Source organism: Dermochelys coriacea, chromosome 3 (genome assembly GCF_009764565.3).
Source record: "Dermochelys coriacea isolate rDerCor1 chromosome 3, rDerCor1.pri.v4, whole genome shotgun sequence".
In the NCBI taxonomy this organism is placed as follows: domain Eukaryota; kingdom Metazoa; phylum Chordata; order Testudines; family Dermochelyidae; genus Dermochelys; species Dermochelys coriacea.
Genome location: NC_050070.1, coordinates 49458386 through 49475282, shown reverse-complemented (window position 1 = coordinate 49475282; position 16897 = coordinate 49458386). Strand labels below are relative to the sequence as shown.

General features: G+C 38.5%; 1 protein-coding gene across 4 annotated transcripts in view; it reads left to right on the top strand.

Annotated features, from left to right (window-relative positions):
• KHDRBS2 (KH RNA binding domain containing, signal transduction associated 2) overlaps positions 1-16897 on the top strand; it is a 640432-nt gene that overhangs the window by 411572 nt on the left and 211963 nt on the right. For all 4 annotated transcript variants that reach the window (XR_005291960.2, XR_006279815.1, XM_038395788.2 and 1 more), the window contains one exon: positions 6575-6770. Coding sequence is in view for 2 of the 4 variants with exons in the window: in XM_038395788.2 (XP_038251716.1) it covers positions 6575-6770 (196 nt within the window). In the remaining 2 variants the exon portion in view is untranslated. The remainder of the gene's footprint in view (positions 1-6574; positions 6771-16897) is intronic.

The window sequence follows — 16897 nt, the reverse complement described above, 5'->3', positions numbered from 1 at the left end:
TTGTGGCACCTTAGAGACTAACAAATTTATTAGAGCATAAGCTTTCGTGAGCTACAGCTCACTTCATCGGATGCATTTGGTGGAAAAAACAGAGGAGAGATTTATATACACACACACAGAGAACATGAAACAATGGGTTTATCATACACACTGTAAGGAGAGTGATCACTTAAGATAAGCCATCATAAGGTGATCACTCTCCTTACAGTGTGTATGATTGTTTCATGTTCTCTGTGTGTGTGTATATAAATCTCTCCTCTGTTTTTTCCACCAAATGCATCCAATGAAGTGAGCTGTAGCTCACGAAAGCTTATGCTCTAATAAATTTGTTAGTCTCTAAGGTGCCACAAGTACTCCTTTTCTTTTAACATAGTCAGTAAGCCAAAATATATTTCTCCTCAACACTGGTATGTAGTTGTTTCAGTCCCAAGTCTATGACGCACAATTCACAGATGTTAGGGCCATAATGCTGCCAGAGTCTTGCTGTGCCAGTGTATCTGGCTATGGAAGAATCATCCAAGGTAAGGGATTTCTCCAATGACAGAGTCAGTTTCGCCATTACAGGCAGCATGGCTGGAGCTAACTTAAGTCCTGTTGAGTCACAACTAACAGATAATCATCTTGGGGTATTGACATCTTGGGGTGTAACTCAGAGCAGCCTTACTAGAGTATGCAGCCTGCTCCAGATTGAGGAAACTGAAGGGCTCTCTTTGCGCATGCGTACACACACATACACACACACACACACTCTGCAGTGTAAGCTGTTTATCTGTATTGGAAGGTCTGAGCCATTATCACTGCAAATTCACTAAAGGTGAAATGAATGCATTTTGTGCTACATTGTTAGGCATTGTTAATTCCATAAAGGATAACATTATTAAACAAATAATGTTATTTACAGTATATAGTAACAGTTCTAATTGGCTTAGCTAAAATTTATGTCCTACACACTGGCTTGAACAATCCTTCCAAGTATTACCTGATTCTCTATGATATTTTCATGTTTTCACTGTAACTATATATCACTCTGACTTTGCTCACAAGGCCACTATATGTTTTAACTTGCATTGCTCCTTAAGACCCACTTCCACTCTTAAACCAACAGGAAATTAGCCATCTAAAGCAATACTTTAACCCAGGTTGACCCCTGTGCCTACATAAATTCATTTCTGGATGGAGCTTAATATAGGTCTGTTTTTAATTAAAAAACAAGCAAGCAAGAAAAGAAACTTCAACCTCCTGCATCCATCATGTTGTGGACTAATCTTCATTAATCCATTTATTTGATGTATGTTGTCCATGTCCTTTGTTCCCCAAAGGTCCCCATATTGTTTGTTACTCCCCTTCAGTTCATTAGGGGAAGGGATCACATTGAAATATCCATATTATGAGACACTTAGCACACTCTTGCACATGATAAAATACTAAATTATACTGATTTTTTTCTCAAAGCGTTGTATTTGTTAAGGTCTGCCTCCTCCAGCTCATATCACAGTAGTTGGGATACTGTACCATTAGAACAGACCTCTTAGAACATAAGAATGGCCATACTGGGTCAGACCAAAGGTCCATCCAGCCTAGTATCTTGTCTACCTACAGTGGCCAATGCCAGGTGTCCCAGAGGGAGTGAACCTAACAGGTAATGATATAGTGATCTCTCTCCTGCCATCCATCTCCACCCTCTGACAAACAGAGGCTAGGGACACCATTCCTTACCCATCCTGGCTAATAGCCATTAATGGACTTAACCTCCATGAATTTATCCAGTTCTGTTTTAACCTTGTTATAGTCCTAGCCTTCACAACCTCTTCAGGCAAGGAGTTCCACAGGTTGACTGTGCACTGAGTGAAGAAGAACTTCCTTTTATTTGTTTTAAACCGCTACACATTAATTTTATTTGGTAGCCCCAAGTTCTTATATTATGGGAACAACTTTTCCATATTCACTTTCTTCACACCACTCATGATTTTATATACCTCTATCATATCCCCCTTAGTCTCCTCTTTTCCAAGCTGAAAAGTCCTAGCCTCTTTAATCTCTCCTCATATGAGACCCATTCCAAACCCCTAATCATTTTAGTTGCCCTTTTCTGAACCTTTTCTAATGACAGTATATCTTTGTAGAGATGAGGGGACCACATCTGTATGCACTATTCAAGATGTGGGCGTACCATGGATTTATATAAGGGCAATAAGATATAGTCCGTCTTATTCTCTATTCCTTTTTTAATGATTCCTAACATCCCGTTTGCTTTTTTGACTGCGGCTGCACACTGTGTGGATGTCTTTAGAGAACTATCCATGATGACTGCAAGATCTTTCTCCTGATTAGTTGTAGCTAAATTAGCCCACATCATATTGTATGTATAGTTGGGGTTATTTTTTCCAATGTGCATTACTTCACATTTATCCACATTAAATTTCATTTACCATTTTCTTGCCCAATCTTAGTTTTGTGAGAACTTTTTGAAGTTCTTCACAATCTGCTTTGGTCTTAACTATCTTGAGCAGTTTAGTATCATCTGCAAACTTTGCCACCTCACTGTTTACCCCTTTCTCCAGATCATTTATGAATAAGTTCAATAGGATTTGTCCTATGACTGACCCTTGGAGAACACCATGAGTTACCCCTCTCCATTCTGAAAATTTACCATTTATTCCTATCCTTTGTTCCCTGTCTTTTATCCAGTACTCAGTCCATGAAAGGATCTTCCCTCTTATCCCAGGACAACTTAATTTACAGAATAGCCTTTGGTGAGGGACCTTGTCAAAGGCTTTCTGGAAATCTAAGTATACTATGTCCACTGGATCCCCCTTGTCCACATGTTTGTTGACCCCCTAATAGATTATTAACTCTCATAGATTAGTAAAACATGATCTCCCTTTACAGAAACCATGTTGATTTTTGTGCAACAATTTATGTTCTTCTATGTGTCTGACAAGGAGGGTGAATGTGTCTGCCGAGGAAGGTGAATGCCCCATCTGACCTCTTCCTGGACTGTTCCAATATCCCTTCTCTGTCCTGTATTATATGGAAATAACACTATCATTTTTTCTGCAGATTTTTGCCCCTGCCATTGAAAATGTGAAATCAGCATATTAAGATCTTGCTTTTCATAGTATTCCTTTGATTTGATTAAGAGGCAACAAAAAGGACATGAATTTTCAGTTATTTTAAAGGATATTGTTAAATGGTTAACTTGCAAAATTCACCTTTCCCCGCTACTGCAATCTGGTGAGGGATATTTTTCCAGGCTTTAAATACAGCTTAAAAGCCCACCATCCTCTCAATAAATTTTTGTAAATACAATAGTTACTGTCTATGCAAGATTTTTTACATTGTTACTGCAAAGTCACACAAAAGAAACCACAAGTTAGCTACCAAACCTGTTCCCAGGGCAGTGCTGACATAATTGATTCTGTTGATTCACAAACAAGGAAGTAAATAGAGCAGACCCATATTGGCTTTTACTTTATAAAATATGAAGCAGGGAGTGGGGGAGGAAGTCAATGTCTGATAAATTGAAAAGGACTCTAGCAGAAAGGGTAAGAACATTTTTCAAACTTCTTTTTTGCCCTCACCATGTCCTGTTTGTCGGTGTTGGCAACTTGTGTACTTTGTCTTCCAAGCACACAGATATAAGAAGATAAGAATGGCAATGGTCCATCTAGCCCAGCATCCTGTTTTCCATCAGTGGCCTTGTTCATATTCTCCTTCAGTGTCTCAAACCCCCACCTTTTTTCTGGTCTTCCTCCTAGTCGTCGTCCCGTGATTACTAGATTTTGTACTCTGACCAACATATCCCATGTCTGATCATCTCACATGACCCAACCATCTCAGTGATACTCCCACAGCTTTTCCATGATGGGGGCTACCTAGATGATATATTGTATCATTTCACTGCATAGCCTATCAGTTGTTGTCTTAGATAGCTTCTGCCTTAGCGATCTCATTTCAACAGTGTAAAGTAATTGTTCTTCTCTTTTCCTCCTTGGCCAGAATTCCGACCCATTCATCATGGATGGCTTAATCATTTTCAAACTATGAAGAAAATATTGAAAACAATGAATTAAAGTTAAAAAATGAAAAACATTATAACATTTTGGGCAATATCCCTTCAGCAATAGAAATTAAAATACACAAATGGCAAATTTGATATGTGGGGCCAGATCCTCAACTGCTATGAATTAGTGTAGCTCTGTTTACTTCAATGAATGCCCCATGACTTCCTTTAACAAATTTACATCCTACAAATGCCTATTGTTTTTTGTAAGGTAGTTTTTTCAACGAATAACTCTAAAAAATATTTCAGCAAATGAAATAGCTGGACTTCAAGTCATTTGGCAAAGCACAGTAGACTAGAACATGTAAAATCATTGCAGAAAGGTCACACCTACTCAGAGTCTATGGTATCAGCAGCAGAAACTTGTAGAAAAACAGGCTCACATGAGATGTAGACTTTTAGGATCACACATTCTTCGTATACAGTTACACAGGGATTAAGGACAAAATTTTCAAATGTATATGCCTAGAGTTAGACACGAAATTCCATATTTAGGACTCAATCTAGTCCCCCACTGAAGTCAGTGGAAAAGCCTCCGTTGACGTCATTGGAGCTTGGTCAGGCCTGTAGACACCTAAATAGTAATGGCCTAATTTTTAGAAGTGCTGAGCACCCACGCCCCATTATTTTTCAAGTATAGACCTAAGTATTATAATAATGATACTTACCATTTGCAAACCAACCAATAGCTTTCTAGAGAAATTGTCTGAAGTAAAAAGGATGAAATTCAATAAGGACAAATGCAAAGTGCTCCACTTAGGATGGAACAATCAGTAACACACATACAAAATGAGAAATGACTGCCTAGGAAGGAGTACTGCGGAAAGGGATCTGGGGGTCCCAGTGAATCACTAGCTAAATATGACTCAATAGTGTAACATCATTGCAAAAAAAGCAAACGCATTCTGGGATGCATTAGGAGTGTTGTAAGCAAGACACAAGACATAAATCTTCCACTCTACTCCATGCTGACAAGGCCTCAACTCAATTATTGTGTCCAGTTCTGAGTGCCACATTTCAGGAAATATGTGGACAAACTGGAAAAAGTCCAGAGAAGAGCAACAAAAATGATTGAAGGTCATGACCTATGAGAGAAGTTTGAAAAAATTGTATTTGTTTAATCCGGTGAAGAGAAGACTGAGAAGGTAAGTTTGGCGGACAGTCAAGATTTCCCACACTCCACCACAAGCACAGGGTAGAGCAGCCACATTTCAGAAGGGCACTAGGAAGTCAGGCATATGGTTGGTTGGACTCAGATATGCATACTGCAGTGTGGACGCTGGAGCTGGGTTTGGGCCTAGGTTAGAAAATTGTTAACCCTAGGGTTGGCAATCAGTGCAGATGCTCAAGTCCTGGGTTCTCTAACCCAGGGTCATAGAATATCAGGGTTGGAAGGGAACTCAGGAGGTCTTCTAGTCCAACCCCCGCTCAAAGCAGAACCAATCCCCAACTAAATCATCCCAGCCAGGGCTTTGTCAAGCCTGACCTTGAAAACTTCTAAGGAAGGAGATTCCACCACCTCCCTAGGTAACCCATTTCAGTGCTTCACCACTCTCCTAGTGAAAAAGTTTTTCCTAACATCCAACCTAAACCTCCCCCACTGCAACTTGAGGCTGTTACTCCTTGTTCTGTCATCTGGTATCACTGAGAACAGTCTAGATCCATCCTCTTTGGAACCCCCTTTCAGGTCATTGAAAGCAGCTATCAAATTCCCCTTCATTCTTCTCTTCCGCAGACTAAACAGTCCCAGTTCCCTCAGCCTCTCCTCATAAATCATGTGCTCCAGTCCCCTAATCATTTTTGTTGCCCTCCGCTGAACTCTTTCCAATTTTTCCATATCCTTCTTGTAGCGTGGGGCCCAAAACTGGACACAGTACTCCAGATAAGGCCTCACCAATGTCGAATAGAGGGAAATGATCACGTCCTTTGATCTGCTGGCAATGTCGCTACTTATACAGCCCAAAATGCTGTTAGCCTTCTTGGCAACAAGGGCACACTGTTGACTCACTGACTTGAGTTCCTCTAACTGTAGGCTTACACTGAAATGTAGACTTGTGGCTACATGTGGCCTAAACCTCTGTTTGCCAAGTTTCCCCGCAGTAAAATGAGCATCATAATTATGGCCCACCACTGTAAAGTGCTTTGAGATCTGCAAGTGAAAGGTCTCATTCTTTCCTCACACTATTTTTACATCAGTGCAATTCCACTGTATGTAATTAAATTACTTCTGATTTGCACCAGGGTAAGCGAGAAGGGAATCAGGTGCAAAAGTTGCTAGGTCTGTGCAACCTATTACCTATTCATGAAACCTACTGACATTCCTTTTTGAGCCATTTTCAGGTGTATCCTAAAAACTCTTAGCAGTGTAACTCTCAGGTGCTGCTAAAAACTTGTGGTATGTGGTGTGTTAAACTGTGATAAGAGAATAAGAGCCTTTAAGATTGGATAAAAATTATGTCCTCACCTCAAGTACATGTCAATATATTAATTTCACATCTTTGTTTCTCTTAGAGGACGTGGGGGTGCAATTCCTCCTCCCCCACCTGGGCGAGGTGCCCAGACACCTAGAGGGACACCAGTGACACGTGGAGCACTCCCAGTTCCTCCTGTAGCTAGGGGCGTTCCAACCCCTCGAGCAAGGGGAACTCCAGCAGTCCCAGGCTACAGACCACCCCCTCCTCCAGCACCTGAGGCCTATGAAGAATATGTAAGTAACTATATATTTTGAAAATTGATATGAGCCAAACTGCTTTGGCAACTTACAGGTACCTCTGTCTTTGAGGACACTGGATAAGTCCAATAAATGCCTACTCTGTACCACATACCCTTCACTGGTAGTTATACACTGTGCATGAAAAACTGTGATTTAAGTGACTGGAATCATTTGATGGTATCTTTTAATTTTACAAGTATTAGCTATGGATAGGAATAGGCTGAGTTATCCCAGCTATCTTTTTATTTTCATGGGCGTATGTCTTTGGAATGGGGAAAAGCACACAAAGTTATTTCATCAATATATTCTAAAAGATTGGGCTCATGTGTTGTAAAGACTGATATTCAGTGTTGTCTAAGCATTTAATTTGTGCTATGAAAAAGATGCATTCACTTGACTTGTTGAGCTGCTTCTACCCCCCTTATATGATTTTACATACATAAAATATTTAGGAATTCTTGACAAAAAGTGTTTTTAAAATGTGTGGTGATATAGCATGCATATAGCACTCTAAATATGTTTGCTGATTTCCAGAAATATAAAAAAGAAATCCAGTTGAAAACATATCTGGCCTAGTTTTTATAATTCTAAAAAAAGTTATCCTAAACTTTCAAATAAAAATAGTGGCTTTTGAAAAAAAAAGTGGCTTTTGAAATAACACAAGAAAGGTGGGTGCCTAACAAATGAGCAATATATTTATTCCAAAAAGCATATAAAAGACATTACTTATTGTAGGTTAGTTCTTAAAAAATAGAAGGCTTCACCTTTAAAAAGCAAAAATAGCAATTTTTTGTGTATACTTTTTATGCTTTGGATTACTATTCTTTCATGTTATCGTTTACTGTTTTCTCTATTTGTATTCAAAATTAAGAGTATCATGGGTGCAAGGAAGACACATGCAAATTCAAACAATCATCAGGAAAACTGAGGCCATAATACATATTTAATAAGGTATTGAAAATAATTATGTTGTAAATATAAGATCTTTCAAATGATCCTTGTTAATGTTCCCACCTGAAACTATCATGATAACAACAAACACTCAAATAGAGGGAAAGTATTATCAAATATAATGTCTGATTTTTTAAACTACGGTAATTAAAAATGTAATATGAACATTTCTTCCCCATCCAGTAGTCATGATATAGAACTATCAGTAGGTAAATCAATAAGAACATAGTTTATAGACAATTTAGAAATTAGAAAATCTCTGAAATCAGAGGAAGGAAATGTGGTAAAAGATATTCAGTATCATAGAATCACAGAATATCAGGGTTGGAAGCGACCTCAGGAGGTCATCTAGTCCAATCCCCTGCTCAAAGCAGGACCAATCCCCCACTAAATCAATAAAAATCCCCCACTAAGTCAATAGAGTGTCAAAACGGTTTACCAAAAAGAAAAGGAGTACTTGTGGCACCGTAGAGACTAACAAATTTATTTGAGCATAAGCTTTCGTGAGCTACGGCTCATTTCAACGGATGAATTCAGTGGAAAATACAGTGGGGAGATTTATATACACATACAGAGAACATGAAACAATGGGTTTTATCATACACAAACTGGACAGTCTCTATGTAAAAGAATAAATGGACACAAATCAGAGGTCAAGAATTATAACATTCAAAAACCAATCGGAGAACACTTGAATCTCTCTGGTCACTCGATTACGGACCTGAGAGTGGCTATTCTTCAACAAAAAAACTTCAGAAACAGACTCCAACGAGAGACTGCTGAATTGGAATTAATTTGCAAACTGGATACAATTAACTTAGGCTTGAATAGAGACTGGGAGTGGATGAGTCATTACACAAAGTAAAACTATTTTCCCACGTTATTCCCACCCCCCCAACACACACACACCCACACTGTTCCTCAGACATTCTTGTCAACTGCTGGAAACGATCCACCTTGATTATTACCACAAAAGGTTTTCTTCCTTCCCCCCCTCACCCCTTCCTGCTGGTAATAGTTCATCTTAAGTGATCACTCTCCTTACAGTGTGTATGATAAAACCCATTGTTTCATGTTCTCTATGTGTGTATATAAATCTCCCCACTGTATTTTCCACTGAATGCATCTGATGAAGTGAGCTGTAGCTCATGAAAGCTTATTCTCAAATAAATTTGTTAGTCTCTAAGGTGCCACAAGAACTCCTTTTCTTTTTGCGAATACAGCCTAACACGGCTGCTACTCTGAAAACGGTTTATCAGCATCTCATGCATTTTTAGAGTCCAGATAAGCCACAGCCCCTTCAGTCTAGGTGAAAGACTATGATATTGATTGCAAGTGAGAAATGAGGATCAGTTCTTTGTGTGCTACTACATATACATTTCCAAAGTTGGTGAGAGAACATCCAGTGCACACATTGCAGAATTTTTTAGTCTGCAGTATCTAATAGGGCAGTGCATGTGCCCATTTTCTTCTCGTGCATTCCTAGGGTATAAAGGGCAGCATATGGGGTCTACAAAGAGAGATAGTACCAAGTCAGAAAAATGGCACTCTTTGAGTAGTACTTTCACTGGTCCTCCCTTTCCATCCAGCTCTCACCTCTGACTCCAAGTAGCTACTTATTTGTGTCAGCAGCCATAACTTGGGACACCACTTTGACTGGCAGGCTAAACCAGTTAGAAGGTAACTATGAGGGGAAATGTCTTTCCCCAGCATAATAAGTCTACTTTGTCCAACCAGATGAAAGAGACCTCTACTTTGTCCAACCAGATGAAAGAGACCTTGAAGGGCAGGAAAGGCACTGCAACAACATATTGTGAAATATGTAAGGTATGGCAAGGCACAGCAGACATCAATGGCTATCCACTGCAGCTAATGAAGTTGCCAGTTGTTGTGACCTTTTTTGCCACTGGTCTTCAACTGCAGCAACTGGGAGTGTGAGATTGCATCTGAGCAACGGTCTTCGCATTTAAAAATCTTCAGACAGAGGCATTCATGCATCGTTAAATAGAAAGTCCTGCACAATGGGCAAATGGTGAAGTGACAGTGTAGCCTATGTGACATCTGCTCATGACCTTTCTCCTCGCAGATCAGACTATACAGCCACAAGAACACAGGAGATGCCATGATATCATTGTTGGATATGACAGATAGCCATACCCTCTGATGCAAGCACGATTCTGACTCATGCCACTGGGTCTTATGGCAGCTTGCAGGTTCATCAGCCTACAGGCAAAGCTCCACTTCCAGCAGCTTCAGGCCTGGCTGTCCTTGGTCTACTGCCCAGGCAAATGCCACCTGGATAAGATGGTGCATCTCCTTCTCGTGGTCTTCCAGTCACTGGATTGGTGGAAGGACCAAAGCAATATGTGCAAAAAGAGACTCACACAGTCCCAATTCACCTTCAAGGACCATAATCACAGAGACCTCCACCGTCAGGTGGGGGGCCAATATAAGCAATTTCACAGAGCAAGTCTTAGGGTCTATAATGCAGAGGGCTTTGAAAACTAATGTTCTAGTGCTCAGGGATGTATACAAGGCATGTGTGGCCTTTCTTCTGGACATTTGCAGTCAGACAATCCTGGCCACATCAGACAATATGGTGGCAGTCTTCTACCTGAACAGCCAAGGGGAGAGAGGGCTACAGGTGAGGACAGATTGCTATTATTGTGTCAAGAGGTTATCTAACTATGGTACTTTGCCATAGAACACAGCATTATCCTGACAGAGGTCCATCTCCCATCTTCAATCTATCAGTTTGTCATAGTTCCCATATTCAGGTATGCATGGGACAATTAGTTGAAGTTACCGTGATCAGAGTGCCAGATCAGCTGCTGTTGCCCAGCACTCTGTCTCAACCTCTTACAACATTTCTCTTAGTGTGACCCCGTAGGAGATGGCAAATAAAAATGAGCTCTTAGAGTACTTCAGTTGTTCAGCATCACCTTTACTGATGAAGCCTGTGAGACAGGATTGCATTCCTGTCATTTTTTCATTAAGACACTTAAGATTGCTTGGTTGAACCTTCAGTTTTTATCATCTACCTGTAATATAGTGGTAAAATTAACAATTTTACAATATTTAAAAAACAAGGTGAGACTTTTGGAGGCTATTCATAGTTGGCTTCAGGTCACATTGTGAAAGGCATTTGACTGTGAAGCTGCCTTTTACCTCCCGTGATTCAGAAGCCATTTAGGAGCTGTGGTATTAGTTGTCCTTCACTCAGCAGATGCTGGTTGTTCTTCGTTTTGTTTTGTGAAGAGCTGTAATCAATTTCTGACTGAAACCTGGAATGAGATTAGACCTGCTTCATCACTTCCCCCACACACCCACTCCCAAAAGCTAGCAGCATTGGCCAATTTCAGTTTCAAAGCTAAATAAATCCATGGCTTAAATTTATCTTAAGATATCCAAGTTTGATTTCAATTTCCACTCTTGGACTAAACAGGGAGGAGTCCACAATATATCAGACCAGAACCAGTGCCCATTGAAGCCAGTGGAAATCTTTCGATTAACTTTAGTGTATGTTGGATCACATCCTTAATGCATCATTTCAGTGAAATGAAAGCACAAAATTAATTTACTCTACCAAGTTTCCACTCTACTTAAGGATCAGATGGTGGAATATCAGACTCCCCTGTAAAATGTTCTCTTGTCCAAACAATAAATATGTCTCATGTAAGGTTCCTTCTGTACACCCAGCAAATGGTTGAAAGCAATTTATTCTTTAACATGATCACCTACTTGAACTTAATCTGGTGCAGACATGTCTTAGGTGTCAATATTCTTACTTTCCTTTTACCTTTAGAACTAAGTAAACATATCTCTTGATAACTACAAAAGATATAGCTTGTTTATCTTTTGGAATGAGTGCAAAACAATGCTTTTCAGAAAGTCCCTAAAAAGAACCACAAGGAATGAGATTATGCTTTTAATAAAAAGAAAAGGAGTACTTGTGGCACCTTAGAGACTAACAAATTTATTAGAGCATAAGCTTTCGTGAGCTACAGCTCACTTCATCGGATGCTTATGCTCTAATAAATTTGTTAGTCTCTAAGGTGTCACAAGTACTTCTTTTCTTTTTGCGAATACAGACTAACACGGCTGCTACTCTGAAACCTATGCTTTTAATGTCACGCTGTTCTTCCACTGTGATGCACAGTTCATGCTATTTAAAATGAAAGAAAGCAAATGTCACATTCAACTATTTACTCTAGGCTTTAATGGTTAATTATGTATTTCAATAGTTTTCAGACAAACTGGAACAAATATACTACTGTTTATTCACTAGCAGCACAAGCAATGAATAGCCTAACAAGAGGGGACACATTGTCGCCTTTTAACATTATTTGAAAAGAACAGCTAATATTCTTATGTGACTATGATTCCCAAACTGTGCTTGTGGAGGCTTTTGCTTAATATTTAAGCTAAAACCTTTATGGTATTGAAATCAATGTATCAGCCACAACCTAGAGTGTGGATAGAATCTGAGTGTAAAGACCTTTACTTCATTAAATATTTGTATCCAACTCAGTGCCTTAACCGATGCATTAAATGGAGATATTTATGCCTGATTTTACCCACTTTTAAAGTAAATTGCAACACTACCAATGGATTTTGATGGGAAGTGGGGTCAGGACAGTTGAGGAGAAATATTTCAAATCAAATACATTTAAAAGTATGAAAAAGATTGAACACAGTTATATACAAATATGAATTTATTTTACAAGTTGTAGACTATCATTTTCTATAGTCCATTTGTTTCTGTGTCCATTATGGCTGTTAAAAATGATGAAAAATCTACTGAGACCAAAGATTACCTGAATAAAGCTGAAATTTTAGACAAGGGAATCTGCATTTTAGACAAGGGAAAGCAGAAGACCAGCAGTCCAAAGTGCTGGCAATGCAATGTTTATTGGGGTTAGTTTCAAGCAAGCTATAGCTCTGACACCGCAGAGCCTTTTCCCAATGTTTCCATTCTCTATACCCCCTCCTTCTTAGTGCGCCAACATATACCTACAGTACATGTCCATGGTCACTTACAACTTCTGGTCATATTCTGTTTTGGAGGGTCATGAGTTTGGGGGCTTGGCACCACCTCTTTTTTATCCCATGGGAAGGTAAGGAGCGATGTTGTGTTCTGGCCAAGGCCAGAATTTTCTTTGGCTTTTCATGTTCCATATACATTCCTCTCCATCCCCCCTTGTCCCTCCTAACTGGTTGCTTGACCTGGATTTGAGAGAGGAGTCAGGCAGCCTTCCAGTGTATGCTCGTATATAATACTCCCACCATAGCCAGTAACACTTTAGCTCTATTCCTTATCTTGTTTCACCCCATCTGCTTTTGGGCAGATGTAATATACTGTGTCTTTTTTCTTTATTCACATATGTTAGTAAGGATAATAGAGTATCAAAAGTCAACCGCAAAATTCTATCCCAGACTAACAAGCAGGCCTACATACTAACAATACAAGCCAATGGGACTGCTCATGGAATAAGGTGTCAATTAATTTGAGTACAGATACCTGAATCTTCACCTTCACGAAACAGTCGCAGCCTTAACATCCTTTTTAAAATAGACCTTGTTCACTGAATTTCTTCGTTTGAGACTAATGATTATTTGTAGTTCATAAGCAAAACTTCAGTCACAAAATTATATACGGTAATAATCTTATGTCTACATCCCTGCCACAAGAACTCAATATATTTTTAAAAGTGAAATCCTAACTATTTCCACCCATATTTTTCAAAACGAATGCCCTTCCTCACTGAGACTTTAGATGCCAAATTTCTAGTTCAAGGATTTCATTTTTTCATCTGCCAGACATAATTTAAAAGAAAATGCTGATACAGCCTTATAGGGCTAATAATGCTAATACAGCAACAGCCTAATAAATATTTATATTCTTGTTTAGAAATCTATATGAAGGGCAGATCTCAATAGAATATTTAGCCTTCACTTAGTCATGTATAAAAACACACATACTATACATCTACATAACATAATATACCATTGTTGACTAAACACAATCCAACTAGCTAATAAGGATGTTATGAACAAAAATGATAATAAACAACTGATCACTTTGCAATTTCCCAGATAGTAAACAGTCTGTATACAAAGCTATTTTTGGCCACTAATTGGCAAAACACTATCACGACTTTGTCTCAGCCAGTTTTCTGCTTTTTATGATAGGGTTACTTGCAAAAGCTTGGGTGGTCCAGAAATAAGGATGTTCATTTCAAACTTTATCTGAACTTTGTTCAAGAAATAAAGTTGTAAGGTTATTGTGAACAGGCTTCCTTTAGAGAGATCCATTTGTAAATTATTTCACTAGGGATGAAAAATCACACAAATAGTGTTTCTTAGAACATTTCAAAATGTTTCATCTGGTTCTAGATCATGCAGAGGCACTAAAAATGTTAACATAATTTTGGATTATAAAACCTTAAGGGTTATCCAGGTTAATGAAACCAAAAAGGACACAGACACACACAGTAGAACCTCATTAATCTGCAATAATGAAGGAAACCCAGTGTAGATTGTTGATGCTTGCAGACTAGTGAGTACCAGCATCACCAGACAGTTATGCGATCCTTAGTCTTGTTTCAGGTCATTATAGAGAGCCACAAAAGGAACTAGGCCCATCACTGAAGCTTGACATCACCCACACCAATCCTGACACCACCACATCAACAGAATCTTACTGGTGTGTGCTTCAGTGAACTGCAAACCAAATGTTCATGTTCAGGGCAGGTTTGCAGTTCATTAAATTGCAGTTTAAGTGAGGTTCTAGTATATAATACAACCACATTGCTGATTATATAAGTATACACAGTTCTTCCTTACACATATAGTTAATGGGATATTACTGCTCTGTGGTTTATGTTTACTTATAAGTAATATTTACTACAGATTAACATATACACTACACTAAAACAACAAATTATAGTTCAGGAATCCTATTGAATTAGAGTACTTATGGACTGTTCAAAAGAGCACTGTAGGTATATAGAAATCTAAGAAGAAGTGGATGTTTTAAACACAGAAGGTTGTTTCCTTTTACGGAATGTCTTTAACATTTATGGATCATATATCTTTGGCACTGAGTTTTGTTCATGATTTGTTGTCATCTAACAACTTTGGAAAAGCTTCTTATGGAACAAACCCCATTTTAACCAATTACCAGTATATATTGAAGGCAAAGGTGTTACAAAATGCACATATACTTCATTGTTTGATGAAAGAAAGTGCTGACAGGCCTTTTAGCCAATTGCCTCTAAAAATGAACGTAATGGTCAATCAGGCTAATCAAAAGAGAGGAAAGAATATTTGGTCCAATAAAAGGCCTGATAAGTATAGCACTTTTTCTGTAGTCAATTTTCTCTCTGAGTGTATGTAATTCATTTGCAGCTGTGGGTTTCAGTTGCATTTAAAAGATAGCCTTGCACTTAGAATGATGGGTATAGTGTATTACTACTGTGGGTGCAGAAATCCCATTCTCTGTACTAACAGTATGCTAAAAATTTTCTGGCATACAAAACAAGCTGAAAAATCTAATATTGTCTGAATTTTCACACACACACCCCACCTCTCCCCCAAACGCACACAACAATATTTATGTGGGTCGAGATTTCAGAATACATCCATATGTCTTGACATAGATGTATGCACACCTGTCTGTCTTATCTATGCCAAATGTATGCTCTGATCCTGCCAGATAATCCATTTGGAAAGACCCTTATGCCTGCCGGAGCCCCACTGAAGTTAATGAGGTACTATATGGGCACGGGGGTATGCTTGCAGGTTCAGGGCTATAGTGTCTGTCTGCCTCTGTCTGGAAAAAAGTAGAAATGCAAAGTGTTGGAGACAAAATGTTTTTAAAGGAATAAAAAAGGTTTCATCAAGACAACTTTATTGGCTCTCCTTTTCATCTTTTTGACAGTTATTTATTTTTTCTGTGTATTATCCCTGTACCAATGATATTGATGCAAGTTGTCATTTTCTGAGGATACTGAAAGTGCTTGGTCCTTTACAAATAAAGAGAACAACTGTTTGATTAAAGTAGGTTAGATAATCTCAATTATGCATGTCCCATATGCTCAAGTATGGCAGGAACTAAGAGTTCTTGCTGTTCTTTAAACTTAAATGTTTAAACTGCTCTGCCATTCTCCCGTGATTAAATTTGATGGGTTGAAACAGATTTTAATTTCAAGCCCCACTTGCCTTTTTTAATTGAAAGGTAGGCCTGTGCTTCAGCACACTGTTAAACTGAGCATAGCTGCAGGTGGATACTAACTAAAAAAGTCTGTTTTTCAAATGGAATCGTTCAATGGTAGTTGACAGAGGCCCTATGTAGGGTGAGAATCTTGCTAAATGATTAATGAGCTCAGCTCCTAATATTTGTGTGTGTATCTCATGTTACCAACACTTTAGAAAGCTACCTACTTTTGCTGGTACTATCTAATTTTACTCAGTCGTATAGAGTAGCCTTAGTATTGTATATTTTAGATAGAAGCAATGGGATGGAATTAAGACTGAGAATTTAAGATAAATATAATAACTTTGAAAGAGAATGGTAGAAGTCCCATCACCTGGAGCTTTTAAAACTAGACTGCAAACCACTAGAAAACGTTCAGGAGAGAACAATCCTGCATTTGCAGGGAGAAGGACTGAATGATGTGGTGGGTCTTTTTCAGCTTTAACTTCCATAGTTCCATCACTCTTTATTGCTTATGTTAAAGTATTTGTGTCATTCCAGGAAATGTTATAAACCCAATGTCAAATAACTAGTTTCATATGGTTCTCAAGTATGTTCATTTCTAAAATAATCTGAGCTGTTATATTTTACAAGGACTGCAGATTTAGTGTATCTTTTAGAATTGAAGTAAAAATGTTGTGAAAATTGATCTGGTTATAAACCTTAGCACCTCAGATTTGACCTGAAGGCCTCTTAGCGACATGAGTAATCAGTAAAAGAGGAAGATTCAGGGTAATGGTTCTAAGGCAATAAAGTGGAAGATTGGAGAGAAAAAATATTCTTCCTCCACACAGAATTTCTTTCACCTGATGAGAAGATGGTTGGCCAATATTTCAGTAGATTCTATCATCACTATGGCTACTATTACTGAGACATGGCTAATATCATTTAAAATACATAGCATTTTGATGAT